The 18,576-nt window shown below is 48.2% G+C and overlaps 1 protein-coding gene across 3 annotated transcripts in view; it reads left to right on the top strand.

Annotated features, from left to right (window-relative positions):
* LOC106570524 (tax1-binding protein 1 homolog B) overlaps window positions 1-18,576 on the top strand; it is a 51,534-nt gene that overhangs the window by 14,425 nt on the left and 18,533 nt on the right. For all 3 annotated transcript variants that reach the window (XM_045694915.2, XM_045694914.2, XM_014142940.3), the window contains exons 3-9: window positions 1,446-1,548; window positions 2,635-2,825; window positions 4,904-5,062; window positions 14,332-14,480; window positions 14,585-14,675; window positions 14,839-15,024; window positions 15,144-15,395. In XM_045694915.2, the coding sequence (XP_045550871.1) occupies window positions 1,446-1,548; window positions 2,635-2,825; window positions 4,904-5,062; window positions 14,332-14,480; window positions 14,585-14,675; window positions 14,839-15,024; window positions 15,144-15,395 (1,131 nt within the window). The remainder of the gene's footprint in view (window positions 1-1,445; window positions 1,549-2,634; window positions 2,826-4,903; window positions 5,063-14,331; window positions 14,481-14,584; window positions 14,676-14,838; window positions 15,025-15,143; window positions 15,396-18,576) is intronic.

Genomic DNA, 18,576 nt, shown 5'->3' with positions numbered 1-18,576 from the left:
AAAATAGGAACATAATTGGAAAATGCCATGGATACCCCCACTCTCAACTTAAACTGGTGACTGAACTAAGATTTGTTAAAGGCAATGGTATTGCTGTTGTGAGTCGTTAGCCTTCCCTGTAGCTCAGTTGGTAGAGCATGGTGTTTGCAACGCCAGGGTTGTGGGTTCGGTTCCCACGGGGGGCCAGCACCGAAAAAAAAAATGTATGAAATTGTATGAAATGTATGCATTCACTACTGTAAGTCGCTCTGGATAAGAGCGTCTGCTAAATGACAAAAATGTAAATGTAGTTGTGTAGTTTTGGGTACCGGTAGTTAGGAGTACGGCAAACACCTTATTTCTTTGGTTCCTCAATATACATTTACCATATTACAACATAGGCTATGTGTTACAGCACTACTTTTGGTGTCCCCCTCAGGAATTGCTCTTGAGAAAATTTCATGTAATTGTCCCCCCCCAAAGTTGATATCAGATTTTCGCCCCTGGAGGCCAGGTCATCTGATGCAGCACTCCATCACTCTCCTTGGTCAAATAGCCCTTACATATCCTGAAGGTGTGTTTTGGGTCATTGTCCTGTTGAAAAACAAATGATAGTCCCACTAAGCGCAAACCAGATGGGATGGCGTATCGATGCAGAATGCTGTGGTAGCCATGCTGGTTAAGTGTGCCTTGAATTCTAAATAAATCACTGACACTGAATAAATCACTGACATTTCTGAGGCTGGTAACTCTAATGAACTTATCCTCTGCAGCAGAGGTAACTCTGGGTCTTCCTTTAATGTGGCGGTCCTCATGAGAGACAGTTTCATCATAGCAATGGAAGTTTCTTTTTTTACGACTGCACTTGAAGAAACTTTCAAAGTTGTTGAAATGTTCTGTATTGACTGACTAAAGTAATGATGGACTGTCATTTGTTTTTGCTTATTTGAGCTGTTCTTGCCATAATACGGATTTGGTCTTTTTTTAACATATAGGTCAATAACGCATTACGAAGGAAAGAAATTCCACAAATTATCTTTTAACAAGGCACAGCTGTTAATTGAAATGCATTCCAGGTGCACCCCATGAAGCTGGTTGAGAGAATGCCAAGAGTGTGCAAAGCTATAATCAAGGCAAAGGGTGGCTACTTTGAAGAATCTCAAATATGTTTTAATTTGTTTTACACTTTTTTTTGGTTACTACATGATTCCATATGTGTTATTTCATAGTTTTGATGTCTTCACTATTATTCTACAATGTAAAAATAAAGAAAAACCCTGGAATGAGTAGGTGTGTCCAAACTTTTGACTAGAACTGTATGTATCTATACAAATAAATAGTGCACTAAATAAGGAATATCGTGTCATTAGGAATGCAACCCAGTCTTGCGATGTGTCCTGTCTTGGTGTGAGAACACTATGGTAGTGTGTGTTTTAGCTAGACCCTCTCCTGCTTTGGGTCTGTAGGTAGGTTGGAACACAGCGAGGGATTACTACACGTTCCTGTGGTCTCCTATGCCGGAAAACTACCAACCTGGAAGCACCGTACACAGAGCTGTGGTGTTCCAAGGTAAACTCGCACACACACTGTACACTTACACACACACACATAAACACACACACATAAACACACACACACTGTACACTTACACTCACACACATAAACACACACACTGGGGCGGCAGGTAGCCTAGTGGTTAGAGCGTTGGACTAGTAACCGAAAGGTTGCAAGATCAAATCCCTGAGCTGACAAGGTAAAGATCTGTTCTGCCCCTGAACAAGGCAGTTAACTCACTGTTCCTAGGCTGTCATTGAAAATAAGAATTCGTTCTTAACTGACTTGCCTAGTTAAATAAAGGTAAAACAATAACTTGCACTCCCACACGTGTAAACACACTGTCCATTTGTTTCTTTTATTATTTAACCTTGTTTTATTTATATATTTGTACTTCATTTACACGCACTTACTTACAAACACACACACACACAACTACCGTGGTATACTAAGACAACCCCTGGATTTAACGGTCATATAAAAACCACCTCCCTTATTTTATTGATGGAACCCAACCGCAACCGTGGTCAGAGACTTGAACAACTCTCTGCCTCTGTAGGGATCACACACACACACACACACACACACTCTCTCTCTATGGAGGACCGGTGAACTGGTTTTACAGGGGCTGTCATGGTCAGATATGAGACAGTGAAAATATGAGACCTCTGTAGTGTGTTGGTGAAACTCTCTGACTTCTGCATATGTTTAACATCACTGACCGTGATCTTTACCTCAAATACAGTGCAGTTAAATTACTGGACTTTTACTCTGACTTTACTTTGACCGTTGATTGAAGAATGCATTTACTATCAGAATAAGATGAAACGTATAGAAGATGAGTGGTGCATTATAAGAGAAGATTTATACACAAAGTCAGGATTCAGCCCATAGACTGTGGACTGGGCCAATGTTCACAACGCCTCTCAGAGTGCTGACCTAGGATCAGTTTAGCCTTTTAGATCATAATGAATATGATTATATGGACAAAGGGGACCAGGTCCTAGATCAGCACTCCTCCAATTCACCTGATGATACTGACTCAAAATGCCACACTACACAACCTTCGTAACGTCCTCCCACTGTCTCCTCCCTCCACAGGGTACTATGTTCCCAAGAGTGACGGAGAGTTCTATCAGCTCTGTTACGTCACGCACATGGGTGACATCAGAGGCGCCAGCACGCCTTTCCTGTTTCGCCCGGCCACGCCCACCGAGGACTGTCTCACCGTTACCGAGGACGACAGCAACTCAGACATACTGGTGGTGACCACCAAGAGCAGTGTGCTGGAGGTACACATACAGAGATGCAGTATAGCCATCTAAATGCACCAGTATACAGTCTAAATGCACCAGTATACAGTGTAAATGCACCAGTATAGAGTGTAAATGCACCAGTATACAGTGTAAATGCACCAGTATACAGTCTAAATGCACCAGTATACAGTCTAAATGCACCAGTACAGTATACAGTCTAAATGTACCAGTATACAGTCTAAATGCACCAGTATACAGTCTAAATGCACCAGTATACAGTCTAAATGTACCAGTATACAGTCTAAATGTACCAGTATACAGTCTAAATGCGATTACCAAATATATGCAAAAACATTCTAATCCACTTTATACAATTGGCTCCTCTTCTCTCCCTTCTTCTCTTCCCCCCTCTCCTCTCCCTTCCTCTCCTTTCTTCTCTTCCCCCCTCTCTTCCCCCTCTCCTCTCCCTTCTTCTCTTCCTCCTCTCCCTTCTTCTCTTCCCCCTCTCCTCTCCCTTCCTCTCCCTTCTTCTCTTCCCCCTCTCTTCTCTCTTCCTCTCCCTTCTTCTCTTCTCTTCCCCCTCTCCTCTCCCTTCTTCTCTTCCCCCCTCTCCTCTCCCTTCCTCTCCCTTCTTCTCTTCCCCCTCTCTTCTCTCTTCCTCTCCCTTCTTCTCTTCTCTTCCCCCTCTCCTCTCCCTTCTTCTCTTCCCCCCTCTCCTCTCCCTTCCTCTCCCTTCTTCTCTTCCCCCCTCTCCTCTCCCTTCCTCTCCCTTCTTCTCTTCCCCCTCTCTTCTCTCTTCCTCTCCCTTCTTCTCTTCTCTTCCCCCTCTCCTCTCCCTTCTTCTCTTCCCCCCTCTCCTCTCCCTTCCTCTCCTTTCTTCTCTTCCCCCCTCTCTTCCCCCTCTCCTCTCCCTTCTTCTCTTCCTCCTCTCCCTTCTTCTCTTCCCCCTCTCCTCTCCCTTCTTCTCTTACCCCTCTCTTCTCTTCCTCTCCCTTCTTCTCTTCCCCATCTCCTCTCCCTTCTTCTCTTCCCCCCTCTCCTCTCCCTTCTTCTCTTCCCCCCTCTCCTCTCCCTTCCTCTCCCTTCTTCTCTTCCCCCCTCTCCTCTCCCTTCCTCTCCCTTCTTCTCTTCCCCCGTCTCCTCTCCCTTCTTCTCTTCCCCCTCTCCTCTCCATTCCTCTCCCTTCTTCTCTTCCCCCTCTCTTCTCTTCCTCTCCCTTCTTCTCTTCTCTTCCCCCTCTCCTCTCCCTTCTTCTCTTCCCCCCTCTCCTCTCCCTTCTTCTCTTCCCCCTCTCCTCTCCCTTCCTCTCCCTTCTTCTCTTCCCCCTCTCTTCTCTTCCTCTCCCTTCTTCTCTTCTCTTCCCCCTCTCCTCTCCCTTCTTCTCTTCCCCCCTCTCCTCTCCCTTCTTCTCTTCCCCCTCTCCTCTCCCTTCCTCTCCCTTCTTCTCTTCCCCCCTCTCTTCTCCCTTCCCTCTCCCTTCTTCTCTTCCCCCTCTCCTCTCCCTTCCTCTCTTCCTTCTTCTCTCCTCTCCCTTCCTCTTCTCTCCCTTGTTCTCTTCCCCCTCTCCTCTCCTCTTCCTTCCTTTCTTCCCCCCTCTCCTCTTACTTCCTCTCTTCTTCCTTCCTCTCTTCCCCCCCTCTCCTCTTCCTCTCTTCCCCCCTCTCTTCTCCCTTCCCCTCCTCTTCCTTCCTATCTCTCCCCTCCCCTCTCTTCTCCCTTCCCCTCCTCTTCCTTCCTCTCTCTCCCCTCTCATCTTCCTTCCTCTCTTCCTCTCCTCTGCCTTTCTTTCCTCTCTTCCCCCCTTTCCTCTGCCTTTCTTTCCTCTCTTCCCCCGTCCTCTCCCTTTCTTTCCTCTCTTCCCCCCTCTCCTCTTCATCTCTTCCCCCCTCACCTCTCCCTTCCTCTCTCCCCCTCTCCCCTCCTCTCTCCCCCCTCCTCTCTTCCTCTCCTCTCTTCCCCCCTCTTTTCTTTCCCCTCTTCCCCTCCTCTCCTCTATTTCCTTCTCTCCCCTCCTCTCTTCCCCCCCTGTCTTCTCCTCTCTTCCCCTTTCCTCTCTTCCCCTCTCCTCTCCCCTCCTCTCTTCCCCCTCTCCTCTCCCCTCCTGTGGTGAGCAGCAGCGTGTAGAGGAGGCGCAGCAGGAGCGCAGGGAGCTGTTGAAGAGAATGCATGACCTTCAGGAGGAGAAACAGCAGCTGCAGGAGGAGCACAGGAGGCTGCACAGAGAGAGGGAGCAGGAGAGGGAGACCTGTTACCTTCTACGCACGCACAACCAGGTGAGGGAGGGAGAGGAGAGGAGGGGGAGGAGAGGGAGAGGAAGAGGAAGAGAGGAGGGGGGAAGAGAGTAGAGGAGAGAGGAAGGGAGAGGTGAGGGGGGAAGGGAGAGGTGAGGGGGAAGAGAGGAGAGGCAGGGAGAGGAGAGGGAGAGGGGAGGGGGGAAAGAAGAGGGAAGAAGAGAGGAGGGGGAAGAGAGGGAGAGGAAGAGAGGAGGGGGGAAGAGAGTAGAGGAGAGAGTAAGGGAGAGGTGAGGGGGGAAGAGAGGAGAGGCAGGGAGAGGAGAGGGGGGAAGAGAGGAAAGGAGAGGAGATGAATGGAGAGGAGAGGGGGAAGAGAGGAGAGGGCGGGAAGAGAGGAAGGGAGAGGAGAGAGGAAGGGAGAAGAGAGGAATGGAGAGGAGAAGAAGAAGGGAGAGGTGAGGGGGAAGAGCGGAGAGGGCGGGAAGAGAGGAAGGGAGAGGAGAGAGAAAGACAGGAAGGGAGAAGAGAGGATGAGAGTGGAGAGGAAGGGAGAAGAGAGGATGGGAGTGGAGAGGAAGGGAGAAGAGAGGATGGGAGTGGAGAGGAAGGGAGAAGAGAGGAAGGAAGAGGTAGAGAGGGAGAGGAGAGGAGGGGAGGAAGGGAGAGGAGGGGGAGGAGAGGAAGGGCGAGGAGTGGGGGAGAGAGGGAGGAATGGAGAGGATTAGGGGACGAGAGGGAGGAGGGAGAGGAGAGGAGGGGGAGGAGAGGAAGTGAGGAGGGAAGAGGGGGAGAGAGGAGGGGAGAGGAAGAGAGGGAGAGGAAGGGAGAGGATGAGGGGAGAGGAGAGGGGATGAGAGAGGAAGGGAGAGGAGTGGGGGGAAGAGAGGGAGGAATGGAGAGGATTGGGGAAAAAGAGGGGGGGAGAGGAAGAGAGGAGGGAAGAGGGGAGGAATGGAGGAGGGAAGAGGGGGAGAGAGGAGGAAAGAGAGGGAGGGGAAGAGGGGAAGAGGGGAGGAAGAGAGGAGGGAAGAGGGGGAGAGAGGAGGAAAGAGAGGGAGAGGAGAGGAAGGGAAGGAAGGAAGAGGAGAGGATGAGGGGAGGGGAGAGGGGAGGAGAGAGGAAGGGAGAGGAGTGGGGGGAAGAGAGGGAGGAATGGAGAGGATTGGGAAAGAGAGGGAGGAGAGGAGAAAGAGAGGAGGGGGGAGGAGAGGAAGGGAAGAGGGGGAGAGAGGAGGGGAGTGGAAGGGAGAGGTGAGGGGGAAGAGCGGAGAGGGCGGGAAGAGAGGAAGGGAGAGGAGAGTGGAAGGGAGAGATGGGAGTGGAGAGGAGGAGAGGAGAGGAAAGGAGAGAAGGGGAGAGGAAGAGAGGGAGAGGAGAGGAAGGAAGGGAGAGGAAGGGAGAGGAGAGAGGAAAGGAGTGGAGAGGGGAAGGGAGAGGAAGAGAGGAATTTGAGGAGAGAAGGAGAGGAGGAGAGGAGGAGGGAGAGGAGAGAGGGAGAGGAGAGGAAGAGAGGGAGAAGAGAGGAAGGGAGAGGAAGGGAGAGGTGAGAAGATGAGAGGAAGAAAGGGAGGGGAGAGGAAGAAAGGGAGAGAAGAGGAAGGGGGAGTAGAGGAAAGGAGAGGAGGGGAGAGGAGAGGATGAGAGAGGAAGAGAGGAGAGGAGAAATGGAAGGGAGAGGAGGAATGGAAGGGAGAGGAAGGGAGGGAGAGGAGAGGAGAGGGGAGGAGGAAGGGAGAGGAGTGGGGGGAAGAGAGGGAGGAATGGAGAGGATTGGGGAGGGGAGGAAGAGAGGAGGGAAGAGGGGGAGAGGGGAGGAAGAGAGGAGGGAAGAGGGGGAGAGAGGAGGGAAGAGAGGAGAGGAAGGAAGGGAGAGGAGAGGAAGGGGGAGGAGAGGAGAGGAAGGGAGAGGAAGAGAGTAGAGGAGGAATGGAAGGGAGAGGAGGAATGGAAGGGAGAGAAGAGAGGAAGGGAGTGAAGAGGAAGAGAGGAATTCAAGAGGAGAGGAAGAGAGAATGAGAGAGGAGAGGAGGGGAGAGGAAGAGAGGGAGAGGAGAGGAAGGGAGAGAAGAGGGGAGAGGACGAGGGGAGGAAGAGAGAGAGAGGGGAGAGGAGAGGAAGAGAGAGGACGAGAGGAGTGGGAGCAGAAGGGGGAGGAGGAGAGGAGGAAAGGAAGGAAGGAGTGGGAGAGGAATGGAGAGGAATGAAGGAAGAAGAGAGGAAAGGAGGAAGGGAGGAGAGGAGAGGGGGGAAGAGGGGAGAGAGGAAGGGAGAGGAAAGAGGAGGATGAGAGAGGAAGGGAGAGGAGAGGGGGAGAGGAAGAGGAGAGGAAGAGCGAAAGAGATTAAGAGATGAAGGGAGAGGAGAGGAAGAGAGGGGGGAAGGAGGAGGAGAGAGGAAGGGAGAGGAGAGAGGGAGAGGAAGGGAGATGAAGGGAGGAAGAGGGGAGAGGAAGGGAAGGGAGAGGGAGTGGAGAGGAAGAGATACGAGAGGAAGGGAGAGGAGAGGAGAGGGGTAGAGGAAGGGAGAGGAGAGAGGGAGAGGAGAGGGGGAGAGGAAGGGAGATGAGGAAATGAGCACAGGAGGCTGCACAATCCATGGTTGAAATGTTAAAATGTGTATTTTTCCATATATAGACACACCCTATGTGTTTTAATAAAATTGACTATATGTACTGAGCTTGTTGGATGCATTAAGCAGCACACTGTTTGATGAAAGAATTAAGACACAAATGACTCTAGAGGGAGTCCGCCGGGCCAGGCTCAGACTACCACAGAAAGTTCTGTTACCGAAATCCTTCATTTGTTTAGGAAAAACATTCCCTATTCCCTCAACCCTTGCTCTCTTTACGTGACACATGTATGCATCGCATGCACGTGACCAATAGGACCTAACCTATAGCTTATCATAATTTCATCAATAAATTGGTTATAACAAACTCCAAACACTGTAACACATGTGACAGCAAAATGGATGTGGAGGATGTGAAAGGAAACTCGAAATGGGCGAATGTTTACTGGTTGCTCAGGAGGGAAAGGGGAAGTCAGATCTGTGGAAGACATTTGACTTAGTTGTGGAAGCAACTGGTGATCAAGACAAATAAGAAAGGTAAGGAGCAAACGCTGCCTGGATATTATCTGTGCCAAACAGGTGCTGTTAGGTTACAATATAAATGACCATTTGGAACAGTGTTAACAACACTAAATAAATGTATAAGTGTATCTTTTTTGTAAAGCCTTTATTACAGCAAAGACTAAAAACAGTCGCATGCATTCGTGAATGCAATTGCCGACCATGGAATGGTTTCTTTATAGTTTAGGCTAATTATTCAAGGCTCCCTTTTGTTATGTAATTTTCAAACTAAAATGTTTGATTGCGTTTCAAATCATGAATGACACGTATGCTGTGTGATGACATGAACGAATGCATGATTGATGGGTATAGCAGCCTATAAATTGACATATGGGCCTAAGTAAGTTATGGTATGAAGACCGTTAAACAGGACGGTCCTACAGATCGATGGTAGTTATGCAAGGCTGCTATACTAAGCCTACTAATGTTAATGACATTAGTCATATTATAATGATGATCATAATAACAAGAAGAAGAAGAAGAAAAGAGGGTATAGGAGTGATGGCTGCTTCAGTAGTATGTGTGACAAACAGGTGCTGTTTTTCTGTTAAATATAAAGTATAAAGCCTTTATTACAGCATAGCAAAGATTAAAAACAGCTGAATTTGTGAAATTGCTTTATCCAACATGGTTGTGTGAGGCTTGGTGCTCACGGAATCAGTACGCTATTAATCAAACAGACAAAATGTCTTATTTCTGTATATATACACTACCGGTCAAAAGTTTTAGAATACCTACTCATTCAAGTTTTTATTTTATTTATTTTTAAAATATTTTCTACATTGTAGAAGAATGGTGAAGACATCAAAACTATGAAATAACACATGGAATCATGTATTAATCAAAAAATTGTTAAACACTCTTGGCATTCTCTCAACCAGCTTCATGAGGTAGTCACCTGGAATGCATTTCAATTAACAGGTGTGCCTTGTTAATTTGTGGAATTTATTTCTTTCTTAATGCGTTTGAGCCAGTCAGTTGTGTTATGACAAGGTAGGGGTGGTATACAGAAGATAGGACACCAATAAGAAGAAGAGACTTGCTTGTGCCAAGAAAAATGAGCAATGGACATTAGACTGGTGGAAATATGTCCTTTTGGTCTGATGAATCCAAATTTGAGACCGCCGTGTCTTTGTGAGACGCAGAGTAGGTGAACGGATGATCTCCACATGTGTGGTTCCCACCGTGAAGCATGGAGGAGGAGGTGTTATGGTGTGGGGGTGCTTTACTGGTGACACGGTCTGTGATTTATTTAGAATTCAAGGTACACTTAACCAGCATGGCTACCACAGCATTCTGAATCGATACACCATCCCATCTGGTTTGCGCTTAGTGGGACTATCATTTGTTTTTCAACAGGACAATGTCCCAACACACCTCCAGGCTGTGCAAGGGCTATTTGACCAAGAAGCAGAGTGATGGAGTGCTGCATCAGATGACCTGGCCTCCACAATTACCCAACCTTAACCCAATTGAGATGGTTTGGGATGAGTTGGGCCTCAGAGTGAAGGAAAAACAAGTCCTCAGCATATGTGTCCTCCTTCAAGACTTGGAAAAGAATTCCAGGTGAAGCTGGTTGGGAGAAAGCCAAGAGTGTGCAAAGCTGTCATCAAGGCAAATATAAAATCTCAAATATAAAATATATATAAAATAGTAAAAATAAAGAAAAACACATGAATGAGTAGGTGTGTCCAAACTTTTGACTGGTACTGTATATATTATGTATATGGATGATTTATAAAGTCAGGCACATTTAACAGTTAGGCTATTGATTATGAACCTAAACCTAATTATGTTGGGGTTTCCTCTCTCCGCATTGTTCTCAACACCAATATGCTGGTTAACTTTGCTATTATGCACATAGCAACATGGTCTAGGAAAAGGTGCCAATTCAACAGCACAGTGTTTCAGAACGGCAGACAGCGACCGCTATCCAACGCGGGAGATGGCGCATTTGTTATGAAATATTTGTTTTATTAGTGTTGCACCATTGTTCTTACATAATATCACCATATACAATTTCAGCAATGCACGTCTTAGAGTGATGGACTGTGCCATCCCCACAGCCTCCACAATGGATTAGTCCACTGAGACAGGCGCCAATCAGACCGGTGTCTTGTGCACCATTAAAAAAATTAGAGGAATTTGCGACTGATTGCTCGACTAAAGACCAAAAGTCTACCAACCAAACAATCGACAAGTCGACTAAATTTATATAAAGAGTATATATAAAAAATACCTTATAAGTATTCAGAACCTTTGCTATGAGAATCAAAATTGAGCTCAGGTGCATCCTCTTTCGAATTGATCATCCCCGAGATGTTTCTACAACTTGATTGGAGTCCACCTGTGGTAAATTCAATTGATTGGACATTATTTGGAAAGGCACACACCTGTCTATGTAAGGTCCCACAGTTGACAGTGCATTTCAGAGCTAAACCAAGCCATGAGGTTGAAGGGATTGTCTATAGAGCTCCGAGATGACAGGATTGTGTTGAGGCACAGATCTGGGGAAGGGTACCAAAACATTTCTGGTCCCCAAGATCACAGTGATCCATCATTCTTAAATGAAAGAAGTTTGTAACCACCAAGACTCTTCCTAGAGCTGGCCGCCTGGCCAAACTGAGCAATCAGGGGAGAAGGGCCTTGGTCAGGGAGGTGACCAAGAACCCGATGGGCACTCTGACAGAGCTCCAGGGTTCTTCTGTGGAGATTGGAGAACCTTCCAGAAGGACAACCATCTCTGCAGCACTCCACCAATCAGGCCTTTATGGTAGAGTGGCCGGACGGAAGCCACTCCTCAGTAAAAGGTACATGACAGCCTGCTTGGAGTTGCCAAAAGGGAGCTAAAGGACTCTTTGGCCTGAACAAGATTCTCTGGTCTGATGAAACCAAGATTGAAATCTTTGGCCTGAATGCCAAGTGTCACGTCTGGAGGAAACCTGGCACCATCCCTACGGTGAAGCATGATGGTGGCAGTATCATGCTGTGGGGATGTTTTTCAGCGGCAGGTACTGGGAGACTAGTCAGGATCAACGGAAAGATGAATGGAGCAAAGTACAGAGGGATCCTTGATGAAAACCTGCTCCAGAGTGCTCAGGACCTTAGACTGGGGTGAAGGTTCACCTTCCAACAGGACAACGACCCTAAGCACACAGCCAAGACAACACAGGAGTGGCTTCGGGACAAGTCTCTGAATGTCCTTTAGTGGCCCAGCCAGAGGCTGGACTTGAACCCGATCGAACATCTCTGGAGAGACCTGAAAATAGCTGTGCAGTGACGCTCCCCATCCAACCTGACAGAGCTTGAGAGGATCTGCAGAGAAGAACGGGAGAAACTCCTCAAATACATTTGTGCCAAGCTTGAAGAAGACTTGAGGCTGTAATTGCTACCAAAGGTGCTTTAACAAAGTACTGAGTAACGGGTCTGAATACTTCTGTATTCATTTCTGCAAACCTGTTTCTGCTTAGTCATTATGGGGTATTGTGTGTAAATTGATGAGGAAAATAATAACAATGTAATCCATTTTAGAATAAGGCTGTAATGTAACATAATGTGTAAAAGGTTGAGGGGTCTGAATTGTTTCTGAATGCTCTGTATATTGTAGTCAGGAAGCTGTACAGAGAGGGGGAGCAGGAGAGACACCTGTGAGTGTAGATATAGTCAGTCGCTGCCAGTTCCTCTTCAGTGATCACAGGTTAAAAACATCAAAGGCCTGAAGTTTATGAATGATCTCTGGCCATGTTTGAACACACAAAGCTGTGTATGTGTGTGTGTGTGTGTGCCAGTCTCTCTGTCCCTCTTTAACGATCTGAGTCACTGGGCCTGAACGCTAACGGGATACGGTCTCCCAAGCATTTGGCGTCAGGGTGATTCCATCTCAACCACAGAGTAATCAAATATGACGTCAAGCCCACACGCACACACAATCAATCCCACAAACTACTCCGCCTCCCCCCACACACACATTCTCATTCACCCGCACAGACACACACTAACAATGCCACCCGCTTGCAATGTGTGTGGAATGAGAGACTGGTGTCCACAAAACCACCTGAGGGAAACAAGGCCCTGCCCAGCTTTAGGGACAAACATGACTCAGTCACGCCATTCTACTAGGGGAACTACTATCTCTCTCGCCCTCTCTGTTTTTCTCTTTCTCTCTCTCCATCGCTCTCTCTTTCTCTCTCTCTCCCTCTGTTTTTCTCTTTCTCTCTCCATCGCTCTCTCTTTCTCTCTCTCTCGCCCTCTCTGTTTTTCTTTCTCTCTCTCCATCGCTCTCTCTTTCTCTCTCTCCATCGCTCTCTCTTTCTCTCTCTCCATCGCTCTCTCTTTCTCTCTCTCCATCGCTCTCTCTTTCTCTCTCTCCATCGCTCTCTCTTTCTCTCTCTCTCCCCCTCTCTGTTTTTCTCTTTCTCTCTCTCCATCGCTCTCTCTTTCTCTCTCTCTCTCTCCCTCTGTTTTTCTCTTTCTCTCTCCATCGCTCTCTCTTTCTCTCCATCGCTCTCTCTTTCTCTCTCTCCCCCTCTCTGTTTTTCTCTTTCTCTCTCTCCATCGCTCTCTCTTTCTCTCTCTCGCCCTCTCTGTTTTTCTTTCTCTCTCTCCATCGCTCTCTCTTTCTCTCTCTCCATCGCTCTCTCTTTCTCTCTCTCTCCCCCTCTCTTTCTTTCTCTCTTTCTCTCTTTATCGCTCTCTCTTTCTCTCTCTCTCTCCCCCTCTCTCTGTCTTTCTATCTTTCTCTCTCCATCGCTCTCTCTCTCTCCCTCCCTCTCTGTCTTTCTCTCTCCTTTTCCTGTCTCATCTTTCATCTTAGTGCAACTGCTGAGAATGAGTAAAATTTGAGATAATATTTGGTGTGCTGTAGAGTGAATAACCAAACTGCCAGGGGAGAAGTTTGATGATTTTGGAACCAGTCTCTTACTGCCCCCTGGTGGTTTTTCTTAGACATGAACTCTGCTTGAAGTGTGTGTGTGTGTGTGTGTGTGTGTGTGTGTGTGTGTGTGTGTGTGTGTGTGTAGTACGGGAAAGGGGGATACCTAGTCAGCACTGATTAAAATATCCTTTAGCTGGAACATGAAAACATAAGTACATATTTTGCGGCTGCTAGTTTTACGATGACACTTTTTATAAGGTCTTTATGCGCTGCTGAAGTGCCTCCCAAACGTCTGCAGTAAATCATACGGCCATCCAGGGATCCAAGCCCAGAGGCAGACACGGTGTGTGTGTGTGTGTGTTATATATATTTTTCCTATACTGCACCTGTCTGTTTGCATCTGATGCACAAGTGTGTGTGTGTGTGTGTGTTAAGAGATGGAGGGGTGTGTGTAGGCATTCTTGTCTGTCAGGTGCAGTGTGTGTTGTGGGTGATTTAATGTCCTCTACTTCTTAACATGAGCGTGTTCCAACAGGAGAGATCACTGGATGGACCAGGTACAGGATAGTACTGTCTTCCTCTCCCTGTTTCCTGTCCTATTCAGAACATTAGGAGGGAAAACTAGTACTGGCTTCCTCTCCCTGTCTCCTGTCCTATTCAGAACATTAGGAGGGAGAACTAGTACTGGCTTCCTCTCCCTGTCTCCTGTCCTATTCAGAACATTAGGAGGGAAAACTAGTACTGGCTTCCTCTCCCTGTCTCCTGTCCTATTCAGAACATTAGGAGGGAAAACTAGTACTGGCTTCCTCTCCCTGTTTCCTGTCCTATTCAGAACATTAGGAGGGAGAACTAGTACTGGCTTCCTCTCCCTGTCTCCTGTCCTATTCAGAACATTAGGAGGGAAAACTAGTACTGGCTTCCTCTCCCTGTCTCCTGTCCTATTCAGAACATTAGGAGGGAGAACTAGCCAGCGTGTTTGAAGGGAAATATGCCTGACATTCGTTATCACACAGCATTTCCATTGATCGACAAAGGGGCAAACTCAGGGGGGCAAAGCATCTGTAGGATTTTGCTCTTCCCGACCCTTGTACTTGATTGATCAGTTAAGGTCATTGATTAGATAGGAACTCCCCTCACTTGGTTGTCTAGGTCTTTATTGAACACAAATTGAAAGGAAACCAGCAAACACTCGGCAGCCCTTCAGGAATCAAGTTTGACACCCTTGGTCTGACTGGACTGACTTCCTTTGTCTGTGATTGGTTGACAGTGTGATTGACAGGTTAAGTGTCCTGTGGTGTGGTTGCAGGAGCTGCTGCGCTCCTCCCAGGGCCTGTCAGAGGAGCGGGAGGAGGTGAGGAGGAGGCTGCAGGAGGCCACAGACCGGGTCAGACAGCTGGAGGAGGACCTACTGGGAGTCACACAGAAAGGACTGCAGAAAGAGACCGAACTGGACTGGTGAGGAGGAACACACACCATAGATACTCTACAGAGAATGAACATTATTGATGTTATTGCAGTAGAATCCTCTACCTGTTGTGATGGTTGTTGTTATTGTCCAGTCTGAGAGACAGGTTGAAGAAGCTGACAGCAGAAAGAGACAGTCTGGAGACTCAACTGAAGAACGACAAGGACGAGAGGGACCTCTACAAGGTGAGAGGATACACTCTGTGTGTGTGTGTGTGTGTGTGTGTGTGTGTGTGTGTGTGTGTGTGTGTGTGTGTGTGTGTGTGTGTGTGTGTGTGTGTGTGTGTACGCAGTTGTATGTCTGTGAGTTTCTAATTGTGTGTGTGTGTCTGTGTGTGTGTGTGTGTAGGGCCACCTGCGCAGCACGGAGCTGGAGAACACTAAGCTGAGTGCAGAGCTGCAGATGCTGAAGGCTGTGGAGCTCAACAGAGAGGTGACCATCGCTCAGTTCCAGGAAGAACTGGACAGGCTCCGAGCCTGCATCACTCAGAAGGACCGTCTGGAGAAAGAGCTGCACACACACGCTGTCGACAAGGTGAGGGGTGTGTGTGTGTGTGTGTGTGTGTGTGTGTGTGTGTGTGTGTGTGTGTGTGTGTGTGTGTGTGTGTGTGTGTGTGTGTGTGTGTTAGCCTGTCTGCTCTGACTTCTCTCCAGGCTGAGATGGGTCGTCTGAGGGAGCAGCTTCGCCAGTGTGAAGAGCAGCTCCAGGCGTCTCGCCAGCAGGCCGCCATGTTGGCGTCGGAACTCCGTGACTCAGCGAACACCCGCGATCGCACCATGACCGAGCTGTACCGCGCCCGCCTAGAGGCCGACGCCCTCCGTGCCAGCCTGGCCGATGCCCAGGCCGAATGCCGGAGGATGGAGACGCAGCTGGACCACATGAGGACCACCTCCCAGCAGGAAGTGGTAAGGGGACCATAACAGAAATGAGAAGATGGTAAACTCCATTCAATTCATATTAACGGCCATTGTGCATGTTGCCCCTACGTTGTAAATGGACTGTGTGGTGCATTCTGGGTCAAGGAGTGAATGGGAGTCAATTGGGCGCTAGCACAAAACGCAACATTAGCATGAATTACATGAACAAGAAGCACAACATTACAAATCTTTTCAGAGATGTGTGATAATTAACTTGTTCTATGGAATATCGTATAGTTAAGGAAAATAGGCAGGTTTAGTTAAGGAAAATAGGCAGGTTTAGTTAAGGAAAATAGGCAGGTTTAGTTAAGGAAAATAGGCAGGTTTAGTTAAGGAAAATAGGCAGGTTTAGTCAAGGAAAATAGGTAGGTTTAGTCAGCATGACAACGTGAACGTGATTGGTCAACAGTCTGCCTGGCGGGGCATTAAACATTCCCCATTCATTGGTCAGGGAGATTACCATCCCCTAATTTCTTCAAGTATATCAAATCAAATGTTATTGGTCACATACACATGGTTAGTAGATGTTATTGTGAGTGTAGTGAAATGCTTCTAGATCTGACAGTGCAGCAGTATCTAACAGGTCATATCTAACAATTCCACAAAAAAACCTAATACACACAATCTAGTAAAGGAATGAGAATATATAAATATAAAATATATGGATAAGCAGTGACAGAGTGGCTAAGATGCAATAGATAGCAAAGAATAGATAGTGAAGGATATAGTATACATTATATACATATGAGATGAGTAATGTGAGATATGTAAACATTCTTAAAGTGGCATTATTAAAGTGACTAGTGTTCCATTTATTAAGTGGCCAATGATATGAAGTCTGTAGGTAGGCAGCCACCTCTCTGTGTTAGTGATGGCTGTTTAACAGTCTGATGGCCTTGAGATAGAAGCTGTTTTTCAGTCTCTCGGTCCCAGCTTTGATGCACCTGTACTAACCTCGCCTTCTGGATGATAGCGGGGTGAACAGGCAGTGGCTCGGGTGGTTGTTGTCCCTGATGATCTTTTTGGCCTTCCTGTGACATCGGGTGCTGTAGGTGTTCTGGAGGGCAGGTAGTTTGCCCCCAGTGATGCGTTGTGCAGACCTCACTACCCTCTGGAGAGCCTTGCGGTTGTAGGCGGTGCAGTTGCCGTACCAGGCGGTGATACAGCCCGACAGGATGCTCTCAATTGTGCACCTGTAAAAGTTAGTGAGGGTTTTTTCAGCCTCCTCTGTTGCGCCTTCTTCACCACACTGTCTGTGTGCGTGGACCGTTTCAGTTTGTCGGTGATATGAACACCGAGGAACTTACTCCACTGCTGTCCCGTCGATGTGGATGGGGGGCTGCTCCCTTTGCTGTTTCCTGAAGTCCATGATCATCTCTTTTGTTTTGCTGACGTTGAGTGTGAGGTTATTATCCTGACACCACACTCCGAGGGCCCTCACCACCTCCCTGTAGGCCGTCTCGTCGTTGTTGGTAATCAACCCTACCACTGTTGTGTCATCTGCAAACTTGATGATGGTGTTGGAGTTGTGCTTGGCTACACAGTCGTGGGTGAACAGGGAGTACAGGAGGGGGCTGAGAACACACCCTTGTGGGGCCCCAGTGTTGAGGATCAGCGGAGTGGAGGTGTTGTTTCCTATCTTCACCACCTGGGGGGCGGTCCGTCAGTAAGTCCAGGACCCAGTTGCAAAGGGCGGGGTCGAGACCCAGGGTCTCAAGCTTAATGATGAGCTTGGAGGGTACTATGGTGTTGAATGCTGAGCTGTAGTCAATGAACAGCATTCTTACGTAGGTATTCCTCTTGTCCAGATGGGATAGGGCAGTGTGCAGTGTGATGGCGATTGCATCGTCTGTGGACCTATTGATTGGTCAACAAATTGAAGTGGGTCTAGGGTGACTGGTAGGGTCGAGGTGATATGATCCTTGAATAGTCTCTCAAAGCACTTCATGATGACAGAAGTGAGTGCTACGGGGCGATAGTCATTTAGTTCAGTTGCCTTAGCTTTCTTGGGAACAGGAACAATGGTGACCCTCTTGAAGCATGTGGGGACAGCAGACTGGGATAGGAAGAGATTGAATATGTCCGTAAACAGACCAGCCAGCTGGTCTGCGCATGCTCTGAGGACGTGGCTAGGGATACCATCTGGGCCGGCAGCCTTGTGAGGGTTAACATGCTTAAATGTCTTACTCACATCGGCCACAGAGAAGGAGAGCCCACAGTCCTTGGTAGCGGGCCACGTCGGTGGCACTGTATTGTCCTCAAAGCTCGTAAAGAAGTTGTTTAATTTGTCTGGGAGCAAGACGTTGATGTTTCTTTTGTAGTCCGTGATTGACTGTAGACCCTGCCTCATAGCTCTCGTGTCTGAGCCGTTGAATTACAACTCTACTTTGTCTCTATACTGACACTTTGTTGTTTGATTGTCTTACGGAAGGAATAACTACACTGTTTGTATTCGGTCATTTCTGACCATAGATATCCACAGACACATTCATACAGTTGAACCAGGAAGTAGCTTCAGGCTTGAACTTTGGAGGATTCCTCTCATGGATTTATCATTCTCAGTTTTGTAACATAGAAATAAAGATGAATTTAGAACTGCTATGTGCTGGAGACAAGTTTAGTAACTGAATATCAACACTGAATTATGTCTTTGTGCTGAACTACTCCCCCAACCCCCCACCCCCCCCCCCCACCCCCTAACCCTCCCTCCCCCACTCCCTCTGTCTGCTCCACCCTGCCCCTCTACCCCCTAACTCTCCCTCCCCCACTCCCTCTGTCTGCTCCACCCTCCCCCTCTACCCCCCTAACTCTCCCTCCCCCACTCCCTCTGTCTGCTCCACCCTCCCCCTCTACCCCCTAACTCTCCCTCCCCCACTCCCTCTGTCTGCTCCACCCTCCCCCTAACTCTCCCTCCCCCACTCCCTCTGTCTGCTCCACCCTCCCCCTCTACCCCCCTAACTCTCCCTCCCCCACTCCCTCTGTCTGCTCCACCCTCCCCCTCTACCCCCTAACTTTCCCTCCCCCACTCCCTCTGTCTGCTCCACCCTCCCCCTCTACCCCCCCTAACTCTCCCTCCCCCACATCCCTCTGTCTGCTCCACCCTCCCTCTCTACCCCCTAACTCTCCCTCCCCACTCCCTCTGTCTGCTCCACCCTCCCCCTCTACCCCC

The sequence above is a fragment of the Salmo salar genome, chromosome 14 (genome assembly GCF_965601325.2).
Source record: "Salmo salar chromosome 14, fSalSal1, whole genome shotgun sequence".
NCBI classification, from domain to species: Eukaryota; Metazoa; Chordata; class Actinopteri; order Salmoniformes; family Salmonidae; genus Salmo; species Salmo salar.
This window is presented reverse-complemented; position numbering and strand designations above follow the sequence as displayed.